The sequence below is a fragment of the Pithys albifrons genome, chromosome 17 (assembly GCF_047495875.1).
Source record: "Pithys albifrons albifrons isolate INPA30051 chromosome 17, PitAlb_v1, whole genome shotgun sequence".
Classification (NCBI taxonomy): Eukaryota; Metazoa; Chordata; class Aves; order Passeriformes; family Thamnophilidae; genus Pithys; species Pithys albifrons.
In genome coordinates this window covers 6851082-6873611 of record NC_092474.1, presented here as the reverse complement: position 1 = coordinate 6873611, position 22530 = coordinate 6851082, and the positions used below count along the sequence as shown (strand labels likewise).

The 22530-nt window shown below is 53.7% G+C and overlaps 2 protein-coding genes across 3 annotated transcripts; one reads left to right on the top strand and one right to left on the bottom strand.

Moving 5' to 3' along the window:
• Positions 1-225: 225 nt before the first annotated feature.
• On the top strand, positions 226-4556 carry MYL2 (myosin light chain 2). Of its 2 annotated transcripts, XM_071572089.1 has the most exons (7): positions 226-261; positions 1139-1228; positions 1851-1926; positions 2738-2842; positions 4032-4107; positions 4181-4229; positions 4347-4556. In XM_071572089.1, exons 1-7 carry the CDS (start codon positions 259-261, stop codon positions 4443-4445), a joined length of 498 nt encoding a protein of 165 aa, XP_071428190.1. In that variant the 5' UTR covers positions 226-258; the 3' UTR covers positions 4446-4556. The 2 variants fall into 2 exon arrangements, with proteins under 2 accessions (XP_071428190.1, XP_071428191.1); XM_071572090.1 differs by lacking the exons at positions 226-261; positions 1139-1228 and adding an exon at positions 1674-1701.
• A 594-nt stretch (positions 4557-5150) lies between these two features.
• Positions 5151-11830, bottom strand: CCDC63 (coiled-coil domain containing 63). Its single transcript, XM_071572385.1, has 11 exons — positions 11690-11830; positions 11431-11591; positions 10807-10996; positions 9674-9793; positions 9015-9196; positions 8380-8561; positions 7535-7743; positions 7021-7095; positions 6286-6457; positions 5461-5652; positions 5151-5284 (listed from the first exon to the last, which is right to left on the bottom strand). The coding sequence occupies exons 1-11, from the start codon at positions 11828-11830 to the stop codon at positions 5151-5153; spliced, it is 1758 nt and encodes a 585-aa protein (XP_071428486.1).
• Positions 11831-22530: the final 10700 nt, after the last annotated feature.

The window sequence follows — 22530 nt, the reverse complement described above, 5'->3', positions numbered from 1 at the left end:
TAACCTTGAAACCCTCTGGGGCTCACATGTCACGTCAGCCGGTGACAACAACAAGCTGCTATTCCAGATTAGAGCAAAGAGGGACAGAGAGAGGCAGAGACAACAGGGCTGGGGGCGGCCAAACTCACCTAGTACAGCCAAAAGTGGGCATGGGGCTATTTTAACCCCGAGGGGGGGGTATTTATTGTTTGAGCCGGGGGGAGCGAGGGACAGCCTCGGGAACACCCCTCACGACAGCACCAGCGGCTCTGCAAGGCCATGGTGAGTACTGAGAGCCCAAAGCTCCCCTGGGAAGAGGCCAAATCCACCAGATTTTCCACCAGGATAGCTTTAATAGGTGGGGATCAATGGAGCTGAGGGCTAAGGGTCCCTCCTGCCCTGCAAAGGAGGTGAGTAGACTGGGGAGCATCTGGCTGGATCAGCTGCATCCCACAGGGAACAGAGAGGTGTCTCCCATGCTGGCAGAGCTTTCTAACTGGGCCAGAGTGTTTAGGAGTCCAAATACCATTTAGTTTGTTTTCCTTCCTCCATACAGCAAGAGGAAGGGTTGTTGTGTCCCCCCAAACCCTCCTGCTCTCCCTCTTCCTGGCAGACCCCCCATGAGAGGGAATGGCTGCTGGAATGAGGGGCATGGAATGAGGGATGGTGGGCAGGGGGGGACTGTGAGGGGACCTGTCCTTCACTCCTCTTTACAACATACATTGAGCTGTTTCTACTTGTTTCAAGCCTCAGTTCAGGAGGAGACAGATCTTTTTATTAATCAAACACTCTAATAAGTGCACAGCAAGGTAAGGAAGCACCTAATGACTGCAGCAGTTCTGCAACCTCAGCAGCACTCCCAAAGCCAGGGTTCCAACAGGGAACGCCAAACCTTTTACCTGTCATTGGCAGAAGAGATTTCCCACCTCGGGTTTTTTTTTTTACCTATTTGGTTAAATTAATCAGGAACTGTAATTTAGGCAGGAATCTTAATGCCCCTCAGTATCCCAGACCTGCAGGGGGAAACAACCAAGCCCCCAGGGAACAGAGCCCCAGCCTGGAGGTACCATGAAGGAGTCACAACCAAGGGCAATTTCATGTTTTATTCCACCCTGTAAAAAGCCAGTGAGTTAATGAGACACCACCTGAATCTCTGCAGGCACCCAAGAAAGCCAAGAAGAGGATTGAAGGTGCCAATTCCAATGTCTTCTCCATGTTTGAGCAAGCCCAGATCCAGGAATTCAAAGAGGTAGGGTGGGTTTGGTGGGAAGGACTGAGGGTCCTTGATGCCAATGTGACCTTCAGCTCTCCTTGGTGCTCTCAGTTGGTTCTCAGCAAGAGGCAGCACACCCAGTTTGGGGTGGTTTCATTTTAGAAGTGAGAATAACAGCTCAGGGACCTTGTTAAGCACAGCATTGCCTCTGAGCTCCCAAGGAACCTGCCCCCTGCAATGAGCCAGAAGGATCCCAGAGAGTCAGAGCACATCTCCTGCTGTGTCAGGAGGTGCTGCCCCCTCACAGGGGGCATGTGGTCCTGGGTACATTCCAGTTCCAGGGATAACTGGACCCAGCTGGGCAGCTGATGGTTTAGGCTGGCTTATCTTCTTAGCCACACTGAGGTGCGAGGGATTTGGCCAAGGAAAAGGTTTGTGCAGCATTACGGTTTGGGTTGCCATTGCTCAGGGGTGCAAGGACCAGGATTGCTGCTGGATTAGGGATTAGGGTGGGTGAGGACCCCCAGAGCCCCATCCTGGGAGAGCTCAAAGTGCCCCTGTCCCATCCAAGTTGAAGGGAGGAGGAGGAGGGCACTAAAGCCCTTGGAAAGGCACATGATTCTCCCTCTCCCTGTGGTCCCTCCTCCTGTGCTTCCAGGCATTCACCATCATGGATCAGAACCGGGATGGCTTCATCGACAAGGCGGATCTGAGAGACACATTTGCTGCCCTTGGTGAGCCCCTTTCAGCAGCCTCTCCTCCCTCCTCTTCCCTTTCCTCCCCTCCTTCCCCTCCCCAACAGCTTTGCCAACATCAGAACTATTAAGTGAGAAACAAGGGGAGCCCTCATTAACCAAGCCCCCATCATTAACAGGATCTCCCATTTTGCCAAAACCCTCCTGATCCAAACCCAGGCCTGTTACCCCATGAGATCCCACAGAAGCAGCAGTGTTGGTTTATCATATATATCAGTTTTATCAGTTATGAGCCAAATACTCCCAGCCTTTTCCCAGGCTTAGAAGCACCTGGCTGTGCCCATCCCATGGCAACCTGGAGTGTGTGGGCATTAAGGGGATTTATGGAATCTGGGGGAGACTGTGATGTTGTGAGCTTGGCTCTCCCATCAGGGAGGACACCACCAATCAGCAATGGAGCCAGGGAGTCCCAAGGACAACCCAACCTTGGGAAGAAGGATGGAGGCATTCAGTCTTGTTGGCTTCTGGCACTGGGGGCCAGAGGGAGCCCTGAGGAGCACTGAAACAGCCTGATCCATGGGGCAGTGAGGGAGGGAAGCAGCACAGCTCAGTCTTTTTCATCCCTCTTTACTGTGATCCTGGAGCCTGAGAAACCAGAGCTGAAGATGGTTCTCCTACCTGTCTCCTGCTACTGCTGTTCTTTGTCAGACATGCTCCCCAGGTTGTGCCACTTCCCCTGGGTAGGGGGAAAGCCCCCAGAGGCAGAGCCCCGTGGTGTGTTTCAGGCCCCAGCACACCGAGCAGAGCAGCCAAACAGGGGCTGGAACTGACCCACCACTGCTCTGCCCAGGGCGCCTGAACGTGAAGAACGAGGAGATCGAGGAGATGATAAAGGAGGCCCCTGGACCCATCAACTTCACCGTGTTTCTCACCATGTTTGGGGAGAAACTCAAAGGTGAGGAGGGGTGGTCGGTGGGCACCCAGGGAGCTGGGGGGGGTCATTGGGCACCCAGAGAGCTGGGGGTGGTCAGTGGGCACCCAGGGAGCTGGGGGTCGGCAGTGGGCACCCACACCATCACTGACATCCTGTTGTCCTTGGGGAAGCCACCCAGCTCCAGGGACCCCAAACCCTTCCAGGTGGGACCTGCCAAAGGCTCCCTGGGGGCCAAAGAAAGGCAGTGGCATCCACTGCCACCTGTGATGTGCAGAGCCCAGGGGGTGTGACAGAGCAAAGATATGTGCCCCAGCATGGCCAAGAGGTGACACCTGGGGACAACCACAACAGGATGTTTCTGAAACAGTCTCCCTCATCCATCCCTCCCACACCCCTTAGGGCACCTTCTCTCAGTGGCAGCACAAGAACCCCTCAAAAATAGAGACTTCAGTGGAACCAGCACAGGCAACAACTTCTCTCTCCCCAAGAACTCCACTTCTCATCCTCCAAATCCTTATTCTGGGCACTCCTCCTGCCTCCTCATCCCAAGACAGCACAGATAGGACAAATTTAGTGTCATGCACCCTGAGCAACTGTCCCCATGGGCACCCCTGTGCCCCCAAATTCCTGCTGATTTGCAATACCAACAGTCCCAAAGTCCAAGGACCTGGATCTCATCCCATCTCATACCTGTTGGGGGGTGTGAGATGGTCTGAATGCCTCAGTTTCCCCAGCCTTTTACAAACCCAAATGGCTGTGATGCTGCTGCCTGAATAGGAAGGGGAGGACAGGAGTTCTTGTGGCACCTCTGAGTGTTCTGACACCAACAGTGGCACCAGTGGTCACTTTGGCTCCAGCCAGACTTCAACCCATTGTCCCATCCAGCTGCACCCTGTATCATGTACTTAACCCAAGGAATGCAGCTCCTGCAGATCTCCAGGAGGCTCCAGGGCCCCAAGGGCTGAGTCTGGAGCTCTATAAATACACCACAAAGATTAGATAAACGCCGGATGCCGGAGCAGTGGCGACACAGCCTGCTTTGTGCTCACACCACGATCCTGCTGCTCCTCTCTGTGCCACCACCAGCTCTCAAGTGTCCAGTTGCAGGGTCAGCATTCCTGCAGGACCCCTGCTTCCCTTCCCAAAGGCTGGGGGAAGCAGGAGGATTCCTGCTCTGCCCCTCCAATGGCCATGACTGTGTCACCCACAGGGGCCGACCCAGAGGAGACGATCCTGAACGCATTCAAGGTGTTTGATCCGGAGGGGAAAGGCCTGAAATCTGCCTAGTGAGTGCAGGGGGGAGCAGGGGGTGTCCCCACCGAGGCCTCCCCAGTGCTCACCACACTCTCTTGTTCGCAGCATCAAAGAAATGCTGATGACACAGGGAGAGAGGTTTTCCCAGGAAGAGGTATGAGCTGCTTCCCACCCTCTGCCAACCTCTATCCTGACAGATCCCATCCCTCCTCCCATCCCTGGTCCCAAAGCCCCTCTGTGCCACCTTTTCAACCTGGCTGTTCCCTGGCAGATTGACCAGATGTTCGCAGCCTTCCCTCCAGACATGTCTGGCAACCTGGATTACAAGAACCTGGTCCATGTCATCACACACGGTGAAGAGAAGGACTAGCCCACACTCAGGGCTGGGGCTGGCCCTGGGAGATCACCCCTCTCCAGGTCACACAGGGATTCCCTTTCCTCTTCCCCTGGAGAGGCATGTGCCTGGGAATCTGGCACAGGAATGGCATCCACATTAAACTGCCTTTTGGCAAGAGGAAATGCAGCTGCTGGTGTGAGCAGTGCTTGGGCTCAGTGCTGTGTTTGCACAGTGTGTCTGTGCCCCACAGACACCCCAGACTCCTGTCCTACTGCACCTCACCCTCCTGTGTCCCTGAGTCCCTTCTCCTGGCTGTGCTTCCAGCCCCAAACAGCCTGTTCCACCCTGGGCTGTGGCCACCCCACCTGGTCCCACCAGCCCGGGAGCAGCACTGAGTTCAGGTTTACTTTACGCAGCACAGAGTTACCTGGCAGGCACAGTCATGCCCCTGCACCAACTGGCTGTCCCTGGACCCCTCAGGCACGCACAGTGCAGGACTGAGATGGTGGTGCCCAAATCCAGTTGCAGTAAGCGCATTGGGTGGTGTGACAGGGATGTCAGCCCAACAGAGAGCAGCTGATCTCATCCCTGGCTGTGGGTGCTGTCAGCAGTGGGTGAAACCCGGCCAAAATATCACCTGGTGAGCTTCTGAAGGCTGCATAAGGTGTTGGGCTCCATCCAGAGAAGGAAGATGGAATAATGTCCAGGACACAGAAGCTCAAGAATGAAACTGCTTCTTTACTTCCCCCGTACTGGGCTCTTTGACAGGGTTCTCCTCTTCTTCTTGCTCATGCTGGGGCGGTTGGCCAACTGCTCCTCGTGCCTCTTGATAACCATCCCACGCAGCTGGCCCTTGTCCAGTGGCTCTTCCGCTGCCCAAGAGAATGGTCACCCCATCACACATGGCATCATGAGCTTTATATACCCAGTGGGGCAGGACAGGCTGGTTGGGATTGACTGGGGAGGGCGTGTGTGGCAGCAGAGCTGGCCATGGGGGAGCTGGGGAACAGCTGGGTGACAGCCCTTCCCTCCCGCCTCCCACACTCACCAGTGCCGGGGTCGGTGCTGTCCAGGTCGGGGGGAATTGGGCAGAGCTTGCCCCGATCCAGCACCCAGAGGAGCCCCGAGTTCCCGCTCATGGGGCTGATGAAGGACTGCGACCGGTGCGCGCGGTCGATGGACGTGAAGCGCAGGAGCGACTCCAGCACCAGGAAGTCGTCAATCTTCTCCTCCACGGGACCTGGGTGGGAAGGAGCAGCGTCCCACAGGGTCAACCTACCCCCAAACCCACCCCAGGCCATTGCAGGACAGGGGATCGATCCATTGGCTTCCCTGAGGCAGCGCCAGTGGGCAGTGTGACTCCCCAGGGGCAAGGGGCCAAGGCCGGCTCATGGAATCACAGAATCGCAGAATCATCACGGTTGGGAAAGACCTCCAAGATCATCAAGTCCAACCTCCTACTGAATACCCCCATGCCCACTAAACCCCACCATGAAGTGCCACATCCACTCGTTTTTGGAGCATTTCAAGGATGGTGACTCCACCACTTCCCTGGGGAGGTTGTTCAGTACTTGACCACTCTTTTAGTGAAGAAATTTTTCCTAGTATCCAACTTGAACCTCCCCCAGCACAATTCCCTTGTCCTTTTGCCCAAGTGCCTGGAAGAAGAGGCCAGCCCCCACCTCTCTACAACACCCAGAGCCAAAATGAGGGCTTGGGGGTCCACTGGTATGTTTATACAACCAGGTTAGCTCCTGAATTCACTGGGAATTCAGTGCTGCAAATTCACCTTGGGGACACCTTGCCTGGTGGGGCAGGGGGAGGAACCAGCTCATTTCGAACACAGGGGGTGGTGGACACACACAGTTCCTACCAAAAAGCATCAGCAAGCTGCTCCCAAGCGGCTTCACTATCTTTGTTGTGTCACAGTCAAGTCCTGTCAGGAGAGACTCCATGCGGGATCGGAGCTGTCCCAGCAGTTTGCTGCTCTCTTTGCATTTGGCTTCATAGTGGTTGGCTTCCTCAATGGTTTCTGTCAGTTTTGCCTATCAGAGGAGGTTTAGGCAGGTGTCACACCAGCCCCTCCCTGGTCTCACCACCCCAGTGCTGCCCAGTTTCAATCTGGACACTGGAGGCAGGATCACAGGATGGGTCAGCTTGGAAGGGACCACAGTGGGTCACTGAGTCCAACCCTGCTGTCCATTCTAGAGCACATCACACAGGGTTGCATCCAGATGGTTCTGGAATTTCTCCAGTGAGGGAGACTCCACACCCTCTCTGGGCAGTCTGATCCAGTGCTTGGCCACCCACACAGCACTCTTTAAACATAAAGAATTCATCCCAGGAAGGCTGTGGGCTGCTCCCATCCCTGAAGGGAGGAGGGTCTGTGAAGGTGATCCCAAACTCCCCTTGCCGGAGCAGGGCTGGCCAGAGCCCCACAGTCATCCTCTCCCCATGCACTGGCAGCTGCCCAAACCCTTGCAGAGCCCTTTCCTGCCCACACCTCTCCAGCCACTGGTCAGAGCAGCATTGACAGGACCAGTGCCTGCGACAAGTGCCAGGACAGACAAGGATCTGTCCTTCCAGAGGGAATTCGTGGCCACCATACCTCCAGCTCCTGCAGGACATTAACCCGGGTTGCCTCTGCCTGTTCCCACTCCATCGTGGTGGCCGCCATGTCGTCCTGTGCAAACACAAGCACATGGAAGGGGTGCTGATGGAATACCTACCAGACACGCCAAACAGAGGCTGGGGACATCCCTCTGCCCTGGGAGCAGGGACATCCCTCCTGACCCCTTCAGGGACCACCATCCCCAGGCCAGGAGGGCAGGGCTTGGGTGACCCCACATCCCACTCCAGCCACACACTTCGGGAAGCTCTCGGCTCTCCTGGATCCTGCAGTATTTTTGCTGGGTACACGGTGGCAGCATTGAGACACGTTTGGTTCTGAGAACACAGAGTCGGGAACTGTAATTTTGGCTCCTCCTTGGCATCCCCCCAGTCCCACCCGTGTGGCTGCAAACCAGGCTCTGGTGTGGGCAGTGGTGCAGGACACCCAACAAACCCACCCCAGCCCAAAAGCATTGCCTGGAAAGTGGAGACATGAAGAGCCTGGAACAGACCTGGATGTCCTTGATCCTCTGTTTCAGGCCCTCATTCCTGACATTCAGCCTAATGCCATAGGCAAAGAGGATGAAGAATCTCCTGTCCTTCTCCACAAAGTCATCCAAGAGCTGGTCGATGTCTCCATCTGACAGCTCCAGCAGACGCTTGTAAGCCACCTCATAACTCTCTGCCTGGCTCTGCTTGGCCAACTCAGCTGCCTTCAAAGCTGAGAAAGACACAGAGAGCCTTTTGCAGAGCCCTCCCTGCAGTGCTGCTCAGGGCAGGGGGAGCAGTGCCAGAGGGGCAGAGGCTGTTTGTGTTTCACTCAGAAACTGAGCAGGGAGTTCAATGTTCTCATGGGAATGGAGCAAACACAGTGGGATAAATTTATTAGATTAGATTAGATTAGATTAGATTTTAGGAGCTAATTTCTCCCTGGGATGGTGGGCAGGCCCTGGCACAGGTTGGGCAGAGAAGCTGTGGCTGCCCCATCCCTGGAAGTGTCCAAGGCCAGGTTGGACAGGGCTTGGAATGACCTGGGATAATGAGAGGTGTTCCTGCCCATGGCAGAGGATAACAAGATGAGCTTTAAGGTCCCTTCCAACTCAAACCAACCCAAACCATGCCAAAAGGAGCCATGGTTGCAATAGGAGCAGTCTCTGCCCTAAGGGCACCCCAAGTCACTCAGTGCATCACCCAGCCTTTTCCTTTGTGGGGTAAAGGTTGTGTTAGGGAGCCTGCAGCCAAGGCAGAGGTCCTGCCTTTGGGGTGCAGGGCTATAAATCACCTAACCAGTCCCCCATCCACTCTGTGGACTTTGGGTTTCTGGTCCCAGTTACACATACTCTTTCTCCTCTGATACCTTCTCTCTGTTTGGCCTGTTCCTTCAGATCAGAGAGATCTGTGCATTTGGTGAGATAGAAATTCTTCAGTCTGCACTCCTGGTGAAGAGCACACTTCAGCTCCAGCATCTTGATGTTGTACTGGATGGAGTCCTTGTAGCGTGCCTCCCTGATGTCTGAGATCTTTGACAGGTACTCCATCCTGCACACAGGGCAGCAGTGTCACCACGTGTGGGTATAAGGCTCTGCATTCCTGTCTGTTCCCTGTGCCTGGTCCAGCAAAGACCCCGTGGTGCTGTGCCTGTTCCCAGCTCTCACCCAGGTGTGGTGCTGTTGGTCCAAGGCTGGCAGCAAACTAACACAGCTCTTGGTGGGGTTTTGTGCTCGGGCATAGTGCCCAGCTCAGGTGGGACTCAGAAGAAAGAGACTTCCCCATGGGGCAACTCAGCCCATGCTGAAAACCACCCAGGACAGGTGGAATAAAACACCCTGAAGGTATCAATGTCCCTGCACTGAGCAGGCACCCAACCCTCAGTACACAGCTCTAGGTGAGAGCAGCGAGTCCTCTCTCTGGAGGCACAGTGGGTCTCTTTGCATCAATACCTATCACTGGCATTGCCCACCAGCCCCAAGTCTGCCCCACGGGGCCACGTACCACTGCTCGTAGTCTTCGGTGGCTTGTTCCACAGAGGAGTCCAACTCCCTGTTCTGCTGAGTCAGCTGCCTCTCATACTTCCAGTAGTAGTTGTCAAAAATGGCTTTCTGGATTTGCAGGCTCCTGGTCTCCTCTCGGAGCTCGTTGATCCGGGTCAGGATGGTGTTGTAATGCACAGTGATCTGGGGAGAGCAAAGCAAAAGGTTTGGAACTGGTGGGGGATTGAGAGGCTCAGGTCTCTGCCTAAAGACCTTGACTAACACAGTGACAAACACAGCCCAAGAGATTTGAAGGTGGCCCTGCACTATCTTCCTCCCCAAGAGAGGAAAGGCAACAGAAGACCAGGATGATCACAGCAGAGACCTGGATCTGCTGTTGTCCAAGGCAAGGTGGCTCCAGGCAGCTTGGTTTGATCACCAGACAGGTGCAGACCTTCAGGCTTTTGGCACGGCACAAGCTCTGCTTTTGGGTCACCAAGCCTGAAGGAGCCTTTGAGATGTCCTGGGAGCACTCAGGGCAGGGGAACCAGCCAGGTGCTTTGTGCAGCTTGTGTCAACCACAAAAATTTTCACAATTGCACTTAATCCTGACCAGAAAGGTCCCAGGCCCCTCTGTGTCCCCACACCTGCACTCCAGAGCTCTCCAAAACATTTGCTTACTCGGTTCAGACGGAACTCCAGTGCATCGATCTGCTCCTGCAGCCGTTTGTGATTCCTTGCTTGCAGTGCCCTCACTGTTATCTCTCTCTGCTTTGTAATCTTTTTATCCAACTCTAGCACCTGCACATACACACAGGGGGGAAAAAAAAAGTAATTGTAGTCTCCACCCCTACGTTCTGGACTCTTGTCAGGACACAGAGCCAAAGAAAATACCGTCTGTTGACCTGAACTACAGCAACCATGTCATTAATGAGCTCACAGCTATAGGAGCAGCTTTAATCCCAAAGGATCCCATCCTGCACAAGCAGAAACATAAACTGTAACTGGGAATGGGTTTTATTTTCATGCCATGAAGCAAATGCAGCTGCCTCTGGAGGGAACTCCAGCAGGTGTTGGGAATGGCACAGCAGCACCCTGTGGAGTGGAAGAGGCAGTGAGGATGGGGTTTGGTTGGGGTGTTGTGCTGCCCAGGCAGGGATCTGTGGGGTTCTCCCTGGAAATGAATGCAGGAAAGTTTTGCCAGGAGTGAGGAGCTGCCAGAGCAAATAAATCCATCAGAAGAATGAAGCTGGAGAAGAGCAGAGCAGGGGGCAGGTGGGGGAGCCATGACTGAGCCCAGGGACCTCTTACTGAAAGCTGACCCTGTTGGGAAAGCTCTGCAGCACCTCCAGCAACTGCAAACCATCCCAGCATGTTCCCTGACTTCCATCATGGGCAGCTGGCTCAGAGCAGAAGGAGAAGGCTGAAGGGACCTGTCACTTCCACAGCCCTGATTTCTGTTGGCCTCCCACCAGGATGTCCTCAGGAGAATGGATGGGACATCCCTGAGGTGCTGCTCCTCTGTTTGCCACAACTCAGGCAGCACAAATGCTCCATTTTTGCTTTTTCCAGGAGAATAAAGAAAGTGAAGGGAGAAGCAGAGGAATGCTGTGTGACCCCAGAGGGGCTGCAAGGACTGGTGGGACAAGCTTGAGAGTCCAACATTACTTTTCCAGTCAGTGCTGCTGACTTGAATGGGAGCCTGACTCTACCCACTTGTCATGTGTCATTTGCCAGTGGAATTGTCCAAGGCCTGAATTCAGTGTGGTTTACATGAAGGAGTTCCAGTCAGGGAACTGTCCAGGTGCTCTTACCTGCCTGCCCAGGTCAGCTAACTGGGCTTTTCTCTCTTTGATCAGGGCCTCGTTCTGGATTTTGGTCTGAAAAAGGGTTTGAACCTTCACACGATTTCTGTTTTCCAGCATCACATTATTTGGGGAATAGATCTGGCTCAACATTAATGACACATGTCTGTGTTCTTGATTCAGATCATCTATTGCTTTTCTGCAAAAAACGGAGTGACAAGTGACATTTAGCACATCCCTTCTGCAGTGCCAGGGCAGGTCCTTGCCCCTTCCCACCTCCCCACCATGGTCCCCACATTTCTTCATAAAAAAGAGGGAGCAACCTTTTACACAGGCAGATGGTGATGGGGCAAGAGGGAAGGTTTTTTAAACTGAAAGAGGAGAGATTTAGATGAGATCTTTATTCAGAGAGTGATGAGGCCCTGGCACAGAGGAGCTGTGGCTGCCCCATCCCTGGGAGTGTCCAAGGCCAGGTTGGACAGGGCTTGGAGCAACCTGGGACAGTGTGAGGTGTCCCTGCCCATGGGAGGGGTGTTGAACTAGATGGACTTTATGATCCCTTCCAAACCAACCCATTGTATGAATGTACAAGTCCTGGAGGATCTTCCCCAGCCCCTCTGGAGCTGTACTCACTGCTGAGCCTTTATCTGCCGCCAGATCTCGGCATCATAGAATTTCCTCTTGTACGCTGCGTGATGATACTGTGTCTGCAGCTTCCTGATCTCCATTTTAGCCCTTCTCTCCTTCTCATACTCAGAGAGCTCCGAAAGGTCCTGGCTCTTGGAGGGTTTTCTCTGCAGTCACAGAGAGGGAGGGTTTGGTCACTGGAGCAAACACAACCAGCACTGGCAGCTGGTGGAGCTGGACATGGGGAGTGGATGAACAGCATCACCAGCTCCTGCTCTTCTCTGGCACCTGGGATACTCATCACCACCTGAACCCTCAGCTCCTGGACAGGGCACACCTCCACCACTGGGCAGGGCAGGGGATTGCAGGTGGTCACCCCTTTTATCAGCCTGCACAAGGACCACATGAGTCCGAGCCAAACCCACCTGTGATATGGACATGGATGAACATGGGTGACTCTGCCCACGAGTGGAGCAGGAATGCTCCCATGCCTCCATGTGGGAAGGTGATTTTACTGAGAAACTGTCCAATAGGTGAGCACTGAAGTGTGGTAGTTACATCCACCTCTACCTGTGTCCTCAACTGACCCACATTCCCCAGTTCTGCCTCCCCCAGTACCCAAATCTCAGGCCGTGGCCTCACCCCTGGAGCAGGAGAACAGGCAGAAATAGCCCCACTGTTGCAGGAGCAAGCTTGGCTCCCCACAGCTGGGCATGTATTCCCACAGGTAGGATCCCCACAGCAGAGCCTCTGCAGTCTCTGCAAAGTTCAGCTTGAGTTTGTGCTTAATTTTTACCTTTGAGCTCTTCATTTTTCCTGCTTAACTCAGCCAGTTACTTTGTAAACACTTCAGAAAGGGGCCAAGGGAGACTCCACAGGGGCAGGATTGCTTTCCAAGGGAAGAAAGGAAAGAGGAGTGGTGGGGTGGTTGTGTCCTCCTGCCCGTCCCTCAGCACCCGCTCGCGTGTTTGGCACATGAGGAACCCATCACAGATGGCTGCGAGAGGAATAAAAGGAGAGCATTTCTAGTGATGTCATTGTGAAAGGATCGAGTTTATAAGTAGGGGAGGAACAGATGGCTTGAGCTATTCCACCCTGTTCAGTACCTGGGTTTCCATAGAAATTCCAGCGAGGTCAGCCCCCCCCACCCCGTGCCAGTGGGCAGAATTCCTAAAGAACACCTGGATTCAGAGCCCTGTCCCGCTGCTGCCTGGGAGGGCACTAGAGCAGATCCTGCACCCCTTACCCCAGAGCTGGTCCCCAGCAGCCACACTGCAGCCCCCTGGGTCCCCTTGAGACCCCCAACTCTGCTCAGCCCCCACAGTGTCCTGCACCTCCTCTCCAGCCAGAGGGAGACAGAACCATGGAGGCTGCTGGGTATTCCCAAAGATCAACCCCTACCCTCAGTGGGAAGCTCAAGAGAGGTGAGAACCTAGAAGGGAACTGGCCCCAGTCCCATCCTGTGCCCTGCACTGCCCCATGCCCTGTGGAACAACCACTGGCTTGGTTGCCATGGCAGCAGCATCACAATGGAGTGTGGACAGTGCTCCATGGATCACCAAGAAGGATGGAGCAAGGACTTGCTGGGACCTCACACTGCATGGACCAAAGGGGTCTCCATGCCCCAAACCCAGCCCTGAGCAACATGCTCTGATATTTCTCTGGCTTCATGTCCTCAGCGAGAAGAGACTGCTGTTTTACCAGTGCTCCCCTTTACAGTGTTGGAAATGCCCCATAACCTGGCACTTGGAAGCCTTTTGCTCCAACAGGAGCATCCAGGGGTTCACCATCTCCAGCAGCACTTTGGGGTCACTGCTGCTGTTCCCTCCCCATCCTTCCCAGCTCCATATCCAGCTTGATGGGCCATCTGTCTTTTATCTGTTCTGCTCATGAAGAGGCAAAAATCACCACATCCCTGCCCTCGCCCTCGGCATCCAGACACCCTCGAGGTGTTTGGAGAGAGCAACTGGCACTGCCAGCCTGGGAAAGGTCCCTGGGAGCAGAGCCTGGTTAGGTGGCTGGTTAGGGGACAGAGTGAGGCTCCATGCCTGCTCTTTGCACGCAGGGGAACACATGGGAGCTGTGGGCTGAGTCACGATAGCTGTGATAACCCGTTCCCTGTTGGCTGGAGCACATGGCCAGCTCCTTCCCAGGGACTCTGAGATCCCTGGAGGGAGGGAGGGAGGGAGCAGAGAAGCTGCCCCAGGGCCGTGTTTTGTGGCCCTTACTCAGCCGTGGGATAAAGGGGAACAGAGAAGGGCTGAAGGTGAGCAAAGAGCACCCGTGTCCCACTCTGCAGGGTTGCAAAGAGTTCAAAGCCATGAGCAGAACCACCGAGCAGCCCTTCACTCCTGGGGCAGCAACTCCCCTTATCCCAGAGACTTTGCCTCCGAGTTCCAGCCTAATTCCCAGCCAGACAGGCACTGAGGGGGCATTTAATTGGAAATTATTGTGGTGGCAGAGAGCAGAATGTGGTGCATGATAAGAAGAATCACAGCTGAGGGCAGAGCGATGCTGGGAAGGCTCTGGAGCCGGAGGGTCCTGCAGGGCCGGGGAAGCTCCTGGAGCGTCTCCTGCTGTTCCTGTGTGATTCACAGCTCCGTGGGATAATAACAGTGAGCTCTCCAGGGGTGGGCTGTCCCTCAGTCCCAGTGCCATGGCCGTGTTTTGCTGCACATCTTTTTCTTCACCCTCAGCAAAAACAGGGCTGAGGCTCCCGTTCTGAATAAAGGTAGAGGTACAGGGGTGAAAATCATTTTTCCCAGAACAAAGCCACTGGGTGGCTCAAAACCCCATTTTTCCTTGCCTTGGACTAGTCCAGCCCTAAAATACAGCCTATATTGTCTGTCCTTTCTGTGTTCCTCTCCATGGACCAATTGTGAATTGTTTAGCAATGAACAAGTCAGTAAATTAAGCTGTTGAGGAGGGCTCTGGTTTGGTGCAGTCTGTGTCTGTCACCCTCATGGCAGAAGCACTGATTGCCCTCAAGAGGACTGTTCTCACCCAAACAATTCCCCACTGTCAGGCTTGCTCTGAGTCAGGGTGACTTCAGTGTCTGGATGGACCTTAAAGCAGAAGGTAACCAGAGCAGGATGAGATCCTCCAAGAGACCTGAATCCAACAAATCTCCAACTTCTGGGAGAAACAGAAGAAAAGTGACTTTCTGTGCAATTTTCACCTTAACCCATCTTCCCTGATTTAACAGGTACATTTAGCACTGATTGACATGGAGAAATTATTTCTTCAGCTGCAGATCTGGGGGCTAATTAAAACTTCTTGTACTATTCTAAGGGTCAGATTCTGATCTGTTCCCGAGGTAAATCCTCCCTGATTTCAGCAAAGACTTCCCTGTTTCCCAGGTGCAGTTCAGGTGGCTGCAAGGGATGGTCAGAGCTGTGCTCTGAGGTCCCACCTGGGACAAATTCTCTGGACAAAATCTCTGGGGTAAATTAAAGAGTCAGGCCCATATTTTCATGCAAATGCAATACATTCATGTTACTTAATGTCTATTTATAATAAATCCAGAACTTAATTTTACTTAACCCGTCTTTACTGTTTGACACATGAAATCGGTGAGTCAGAGGCCTAAATATGGAACTGTCAAAACTTTCTTTTTTCCCTCCTCTAAAAGCCTGGATTAAATCATAATCAAACTCCTGTCAGCTCAGCAGCAGCGCTGGGAGAAGCAGGAAGATGCTGACAACTGCTAAGGCAGCTGTGATGGGGAAAGATCTTCTCAGCCAGCAGATTGATGGCAAAGCCTCACAGGGAGGGTTGTGAATTCAGACTCAGGCTGGGTCCACCTCTGCTGGAATCATGGAATCACAGAATTGTAGTGGCACATCACAGGTAAAGCCCCTTCTCCACTGATTCCAGTGATTCTGTGTCAGCTCCAGGCAGAGCTGGGCAGGACAGCAGAGCACAGCAGGTACAGCCTGGCTTAGGAGAGCTATTTCCAATTAATCATTCCTGATTACTGTCCTGTGCAAGGCTCCTGGTCAGCACTAAGAATACCTTATTAGTTGAACACACTCTACAAGTGGCTTAAGGCAACTGAGGATTTGCCTATATAAGATCATTCAGGGAAACTCTTCCAAATGAACATTTAAAGGCAATTAATTAAACTACTGTATGGGTGTTCTGCACCACCTGCATCCAGTTTATCTTCTTTTGTTTTCCAAATCAAATGAAGGCCCCTTGATCTCTGGGTTGGACACATGAGGGAAGTATCCTTGGGGAACCCACAAGCCCCAAGGAAAGAAGCACAACTGAAATAAATCTGCCTGGAGGAATTGCTTCCCAGGTCCAGCCTGGTGGGATGTTGACATGGATGGTTCCAGAGACTTCTGCCTACCCAGTTTTGGCTTTATGGGAGAGGTTTGAACCCTTTTGTTCCCTTCCAGCAGCAATGGCAGCACTGGGAAGAACCTGAATGCACCAAGTGCCCTGGCTCGGTGATGTTAATGCCTCATTAAGTCAGTGACAGTGTGAGACAGTAAATGCTCAGCAGGCAGAAGGCCCGAGGTGGATTAGCAGAGTCCCTGCCCAAGATTATCCCAGTGGCCGGAGCAGAAAGCTGAGGATGGGGCAGTGAGCAGGTCCATGGGATGAGGCAGAGCAGCACAACCCTCCCTGGAGAGGAGTCAGCCCAGCAGGGCCACTGGGAGTCTCTTGGTTTGATTTAGGACGTGTCTCCCCGTAATCAGTCTGGCGTGGCCCTGCCATTTTTTCAAGGCAGGGTTTCAGAGCTGCTCACACCAGGAATAGCCACTTTCCCAGCCTGCCACTGGCACCACAGCCCTGCTCTGGAGCAGGAACAGACTGTTCAGAACAGCCTGGTCCATTTGCCATTCCCACAGGCTGGCTGGATTTGCTGTTTATTGCTGCTCACTTGTGCAAGAGCACAGTTATCAGTGGCTCCCCTCCCATCTGCTGCTGCTCCAAGGCTCTCACTGCCAGCCCAAGGCTTTCCAAGGGACATCAGCTGGTTTTTGTAAGACTTGTTACTCAAGAGCTCGTTTAAATTAAAGCTTTAGGAAAGCAAATCCCAGGGGTTTGGGCTGCATGTTTCTCGTAGTGTAAATTTGAAGCAGCTCCCAAGGAAATGCAGAGGTGACAAGAATCAAAGCTGGGTTATAATGAGTGTTTTCCCACATTTTTGGCACTAATTCGAAAGGGAACTGCACAGCTTGGAGATGGGGTGGAAAAGGAAGCCCATTTCTAACCCTGTTGTTGGAGAAGTGGGTTGGATGTGCAGGGAGCTCATCCCACCAGTCCAGAGCATCCTGTCCCAGCAGCCAGCAGCAATCCCTGCCTTTCCCACCAGTACATTCCCAGGCAGGTTGAAGCAGGCTAGAACACCTGGGAATGCTGGGCTGGCCAGGGCAGAGGGAGGCAGGGATGCAGGGGATGCAGGGGATGCAGCGATGAAGGGGTGTAGGGATGCAGGATGCAGGGAATGCAGGGATGTAATGATGCAGGGATGCAGGATGTAGGGGTGTAGGGATGCAGGGAATGCAGGGATGTAATGATGCAGGGATGCAGGAGGTAGGGGTGTAGGGATGCAGGGAATGCAGGGATGTAATGATGCAGGGATGCAGGATGTAGGGGTGTAGGGATGCAGGAATGCAGCCATCCCCTACTCACTGCTCAGAGGGAGGAGAGGCTCGAGAGGCATCAGAGCTGTGCCAGTTGCTTGGCAACTGCCCTGCAAACCTCTATCCTGTCAGAAAATATCCTTTCCAGTGATTTGGATGGGTTTCACAGGAGCACGAGCAGGCACCTTGTGCCACACATTGTACCTGGAGAGGCCACACCCCCGCTTTGGCCAGACCCTGGCCATGCAATGGCTGTGAAATGTGGGTCCCAAAGGGTACAGCACAGCAGGGAGTGTTGGGAGGGGGTGATGAGGATTCCTGGGGCTCCCACACCCCAGTTTCAGCCTCTGCTCAGGGCCCACGAGGCTCTGCATCATCTGTGTCCCAGCAAACAGCAGGGGATGGAGTAGTATGCCACTCTCCCATCTGCAGGCAACACATGGATGGCTTGTGATCCACCTCTGAAGGGGAATGACAGGTGGATGTGAGCTCAGGCGAGTTTCTCCCTGGTTCCATTGGCTCCCCAGGCTGAGGGAGAAGCTGAAGGAGGCTGATCCCAGCTCAGTGCAGGAGCAAGGCTGTGGTGGCATCACCTCCTGCTGATCCCAGCCAGGCTTCCCTCAGCCATCCCATGCCTCAGCCATCCCTCAGTCCGTTCCCTGAGCCCCCAAAGTGAGTGGTCAAACCTGACTTGGAGATCCATCTACCTCTTCTGGGACTACCCAGCATCTGTGTCTTCACTCTGTGTTCAGGGAGGAAGGAGAAGGAAGATGGGACAGGTTGTTCCCAACATTTGATGGAGAACAAGCAAAGCAGAACACTGGGGGCCATGCTGGGTTTGGTAGTGGAATTTTTAAAAAACGTCTGAACAGCCCCAAATCCCTGCCTAAAAGGCTGGATCCTGGCACATCCAGCATCTCTGTGCATCTCTACTTTGCTCCACTCCTGCTTGCATTTCCCATGGGAGATGCTCCTGGCTTTGTCACCTTCAAGGTGGCAGCAGGTCCTGCAGGAGCCCAACATCACCATCACCATCACCAGTTATCCAAGAGAGGAAGGATGAGCCACCCAAAACTGCCATTAACCCCCTCCACACTCCAGCATGAGCCCATTTGTGTGGGAGATGATCCTTCTGCTCGGAGCTAATGAAGAGGGAATTTCCTCAATGGAAATAAAATGGTCTCAGCCTGACAAGGCTTTTTCCTTCTGGATTTTTGGGTTGGGAACAGCGGCTGGAATTTTCCTCTCGGCTCTGCTGACACAACCCCTTTTCCTCCAGTGTGGGAGGGGAATCTGGCCCGCTGCTCCTCTGTGCCAAGTTTAGATCGGGATAATGACACACTGTTCAGCTTTCTATAGATTCTCAGGTCACTTTGCAAACATGAATTAATCTTGACAACGCAGCTGCAAGGAAATGGAGGTTTTATTGTTCCTGACTTGAAGGGAGGGAAACTGAGACCTGGGGAGTACATGCTTTCCACAAGGCTGCACAGCAAACAAGCAGTGGAGGCTGGGAGCAAACTCAGGGTCCCCAAAGCCTTTCCGCTCCTCACCGAGCTGCAGAGGCTCCTTCCCACACAAACCCGTTCCGGAGCATCGTTTTACACCAGACCAAAATGTAACTCTCTTTTTATATTTAGCTCCCAGGTTCTGTAAAGGGACGTTATGTAACAGACCTCAAGTGTGGCATTTTATAATTTACCGGTTCCACTTGTGCTGCTTCTCCAAGCCTGCCTGTATTCCCTGGCTCCTCCTTGCCCTGCTCTTCCTGGGCTGGCAGAACGTCCCACTGGGCACCCATCTGTGGATTCAGAGCCCCTTGGTGTGCCATGGGCACAGCCCCAGCCCACCATGCCATCTCTTGAGCAATCAGTGCTGTCGCCAGCTCTGTTTTTATTGCTGGATTCTTTGCTCCTGCAAGAGAGGAGAGGACATAGCTGGCTGTGCTGCTCTCAGAGGGCAGGCACAGCCCTTGCTGGGGGAAAATCGTCCTTTTGGATGCAAAATGGGCTCTGAAATGCCCAGGGAGGGTGGGAGGGCAACAGGTCCCTGTGTCCAGCTGGTTACACCCAATGAAAAGGGGTATCCCCCAATCTGGGAGTGAGGAGGTGACGCAGCCAGCACCATGTGGCAATGCCCCACTGCCACACCGTGCTTGCATCCCTGCTGCTCCCACTGCCAGGCACCCCAGGAGGACTGTGGACCCTCGTGCATCAGAAATGGGGGGCTTTACCCCCTGGGATGAGCACCCAGGGAGGAGAAGGCCAGCCCAAGGCTCCAGGCACACAGTGTGGTGATGCTCAGTGCTCCCGACAGCCTGTCTGGTCCCAACCAGATCTGCTGCTCCGGCCCAGCGCAGGCGCCTGACGCCTTGGGATGGCCCCTCATGGCCACACACTTGTCCCCACACGTGTCCTCGCTCTGTGACTGTCACTGAGTTAAGCACAGACTCACCGGAGCGGGAGGAGCACGTGTGCTGAGGGGAGAGCTCAGCCTGCTCCCTCTGCCCGCAGCTAATGGGTGCTGCTGGGCTTGGCAGAGAGATTTTCCAGCAGCAGCTCTACTCTGGTAGCAAGATCCTCCCTGGACACAGCTGGTCCTGCTGGGGGCAGGAGTCTACCCCAGCATGGAGCAGAGCTGGGAAATGCCAAACCACAACAGCACTGTCAGCCCACAGACTCCTGCCCCATCCATGCGTTGAAGCTTCTCAGTGCTGTGAACATTCAGTGACCGAGGAAGAGTTTGGGAATCTGGGCTGTGAGGAGGGAAACACCAGAGTACCAGCTTTGGGATCCATCACTGCCAGCATCCAGCACTGCAGGTGAAGGTCCATTGCAGGGCTGAGACCTGCAAGGTGAGCTGGTGCTGCCAGGACAGACAGGACTGACAGCGTTCCTGGCTGTCATCCCTGCCTGCAGGCACAGGTCAGGAGACACCTTGAGGAATATTTGCTGAAGTGGAATAGAGGAGGGAGCCCTGGCTCACCCCAGCTCACCCCTGAGCCCCTCTGCTGCTCCTGGGGCCTGGGACAAGCCAGCAGCAGCCCTGGGTGGGCAGGTGGATGGACAGACAGCCCTGCTGTGCCCATCTCCAAGCCAGGATAACAAAGTGATCCCTCTCTTCTTTCAGCTGAGCTGAGCAATAACACGGAATGGCCTTAAATCCTGTCCTGTGCCTTTTCCAAGGCAGTATTTCTGTAATAATATATATCAGCTGGAACTCCCTGGAAGTTTGGCCATAAGCTCTGGTGCCTGGTGCCAACGAGCAGTGAGAGCTCATCCAGCTGCTCATTTCCTTCTCCCTCCTAAAATCGAGCACTTAACTCCCAGATTATTTTAACCCTCAACATCTGCAATAAACAGCAGAAAGGACTTGGTGTGTGACTCGGAGAGGGATGAGAAAATGACCAGAAACTTCAAATCCTGAGCTGAAAATACTGTTTTACTAAAAATACACGTCCAGCCCGTTTCAGCTCATGAGCCAGTCCCTGCCCTGGGAGCTGAGTTTCAGTCACATCACTGAACATCACCGTCAAACAAGTGAAACAGAAGAGCATTAATTAATCAAGCAGTTGATGGCACAGCTTTTAAAGCCTGTGCTTGGGAGAACCTGAGAACAGCGAGCAGAGGGTTTAAAACATCCCTTCATGCTCCCACTGCCCCCGAGGGGAGCTGGGGATGCACCACAACCCAAAATGACTTCCAGAGCAGGATCAGTGGCAGCACCAGGATGTGTGGGCTTATCTGATAATTTCCATATTAATCAGAGCACAATAAAAAACACCAAACAGAAACGAGCTCGCCAGCGTGGCTGAGCTCCCACCACAGTGTCGAGCGTGTTGTTATCCTGGCTGTTTGCACTCCCGGGATTCCCAATCCCTCCTTGCATCCTGGTTTTGTGCCGCGGGGAATTCAGCAGCGGTACCGCAGTTTCACCAAGTGACTCAGGGCTCCTCACCTTTAGGTTTTATTCCCTCCGCGCTCGCTGCTTTCTCATGCAAATGTTGCCCTGCCAAGGTGCGTCGGCTCCTGGAGCGTTTCTGGCATTGCCTGCTGGAATTCTGGATAAGACCGGGCAGGTCGTTGTCTCTGGCTGGGGCCAGGAAGACACTGCAATATGCACGCTGGATAATAAGCAAATGCGTGATAAAAATAAGTCCAATCAAGGGAAAAAATAGTAAAATTAATTAAAATGCGTCTGTGGTCAAACAAGATAACACTTCAGGGAAAAGCTGCTGGATTGTCCCACCTCCTCCGTCACAGATGGCAGAAGGGACTGGAGAACCTGGACATGGCACCAGGGACTGGAGAACATGGACATGGCACCAGGCACTGGGCAGCATGGGAGGACAGGCATTCAGGTCTGGAAAAGGCCATTTGAGCAACCAAAATTTAAAATTTAAAACTTAAAAGGGTGCAGGAAGAAGGAAGACACAGGCAATGTTGCCTTGTTTTAACCTGTTGCTCACATTTACAGTGGTGTGGAACAAGAGAGAGTTGGTGTTGATGTGGGTTGAAAGAGCAGTGAAGACCAAGAGAGAAAGCTGTGGCTTCCACATCCCTGGGAGTGTCCAAGGCCAGGTTGGATGGGGCTTGGAGCAACCTGGGAGAGAGGAAGGTGTCCCTGCCCATGGCAGGGGTTGGGACTGGATGGGCTTTAAGGTTCCTCCCAACCCAAACCGTTCTGGTATTCCATGGCTGGGAGAAGCAGCCTGTGCCCTTGGGTCCTCCTCCAGAGGCTGTGAAGGCTCCTCACCATCAGCACAGGCTGCACAGCACCCAGGACAGGCCTTTCAAGGCACCCCAGGACTCCTGCGCAGACCCCAGTGACGAGCAGGTCTTGGGGGTCAGCCCAAGGGTCAGTTTGTGGCCACCCCAAGTGTTTCCCCCCAATCACTGGTCCTGGCTCGTGCTGTGATTTCCTTCCTCTGCTGGGGAAGGGCAGTGACTTTGTCTCTGCTCCTGCCTCGTGTGTGCCAAATCCCAGCTATAAAACGGAGAAAAGTTCAGCCGAACATCACAGCTCACCTTTTTATAGAAGAATATGGGATCTGCTACATTCCGGCTGAAACCCTTCCAAACAGCCAGGTGGGACTTTTTCTATATATATATCTAAATAAAACCATTTCTTAAAAGACAAAAAAAAAAAAGAAAAAAGAAAAAAGAAGAAAGGAAAAAAAGCAGAGCTCTGGCAACTATCCCAAGCTGAGAAAGACATTGAATTGAAGCCACACAAAAGGCAGTTGGTGTCACCAGCAACTGCACTTCCATTGCCTCCAGAAACCTGAGCACGGATCCAAAGCCAGGGATGAATGTCAGCTGTCAGGGCCTATGGCTCTGCTCTGACCTACATCCTACCCAGGCAGAAACCACCCAGCACTTGTTGGAGGCTGTGCTGGGAGAAGTGACAAAGGTGGCACTCACAATGGGGGGCCCAAACAGTGCAGGTAACCCCCAGGGAATCCAGGGATCAGGGGTGATTCCAGCCACAGATCCCTGTGCTCTTGGAG

What these genes read in the sequence shown, in the direction of transcription:
- MYL2 (XM_071572089.1), top strand. An exon ending in GTTTGGGGAGAAACTCAAAG is followed by an intron (nt 2,843 to 4,031) that starts GTGAGGAGGGGT and finishes TGTCACCCACAG; the next exon opens with GGGCCGACCCAGAGGAGACG. An exon ending in AGAGGTTTTCCCAGGAAGAG is followed by an intron (nt 4,230 to 4,346) that starts GTATGAGCTGCT and finishes GTTCCCTGGCAG; the next exon opens with ATTGACCAGATGTTCGCAGC.
- CCDC63 (XM_071572385.1), bottom strand. Translation starts at nt 11,830, where the DNA reads ATGTGGTCCTTGTGCAGGCTGATAAAAGGGGTGACCACCTGCAATCCC. An exon ending in CGGCAGATAAAGGCTCAGCA is followed by an intron (nt 10,997 to 11,430) that starts GTGAGTACAGCT and finishes CGTTTTTTGCAG; the next exon opens with AAAAGCAATAGATGATCTGA. An exon ending in TGGAGTTCCGTCTGAACCGA is followed by an intron (nt 9,197 to 9,673) that starts GTAAGCAAATGT and finishes TGCTCTCCCCAG; the next exon opens with ATCACTGTGCATTACAACAC.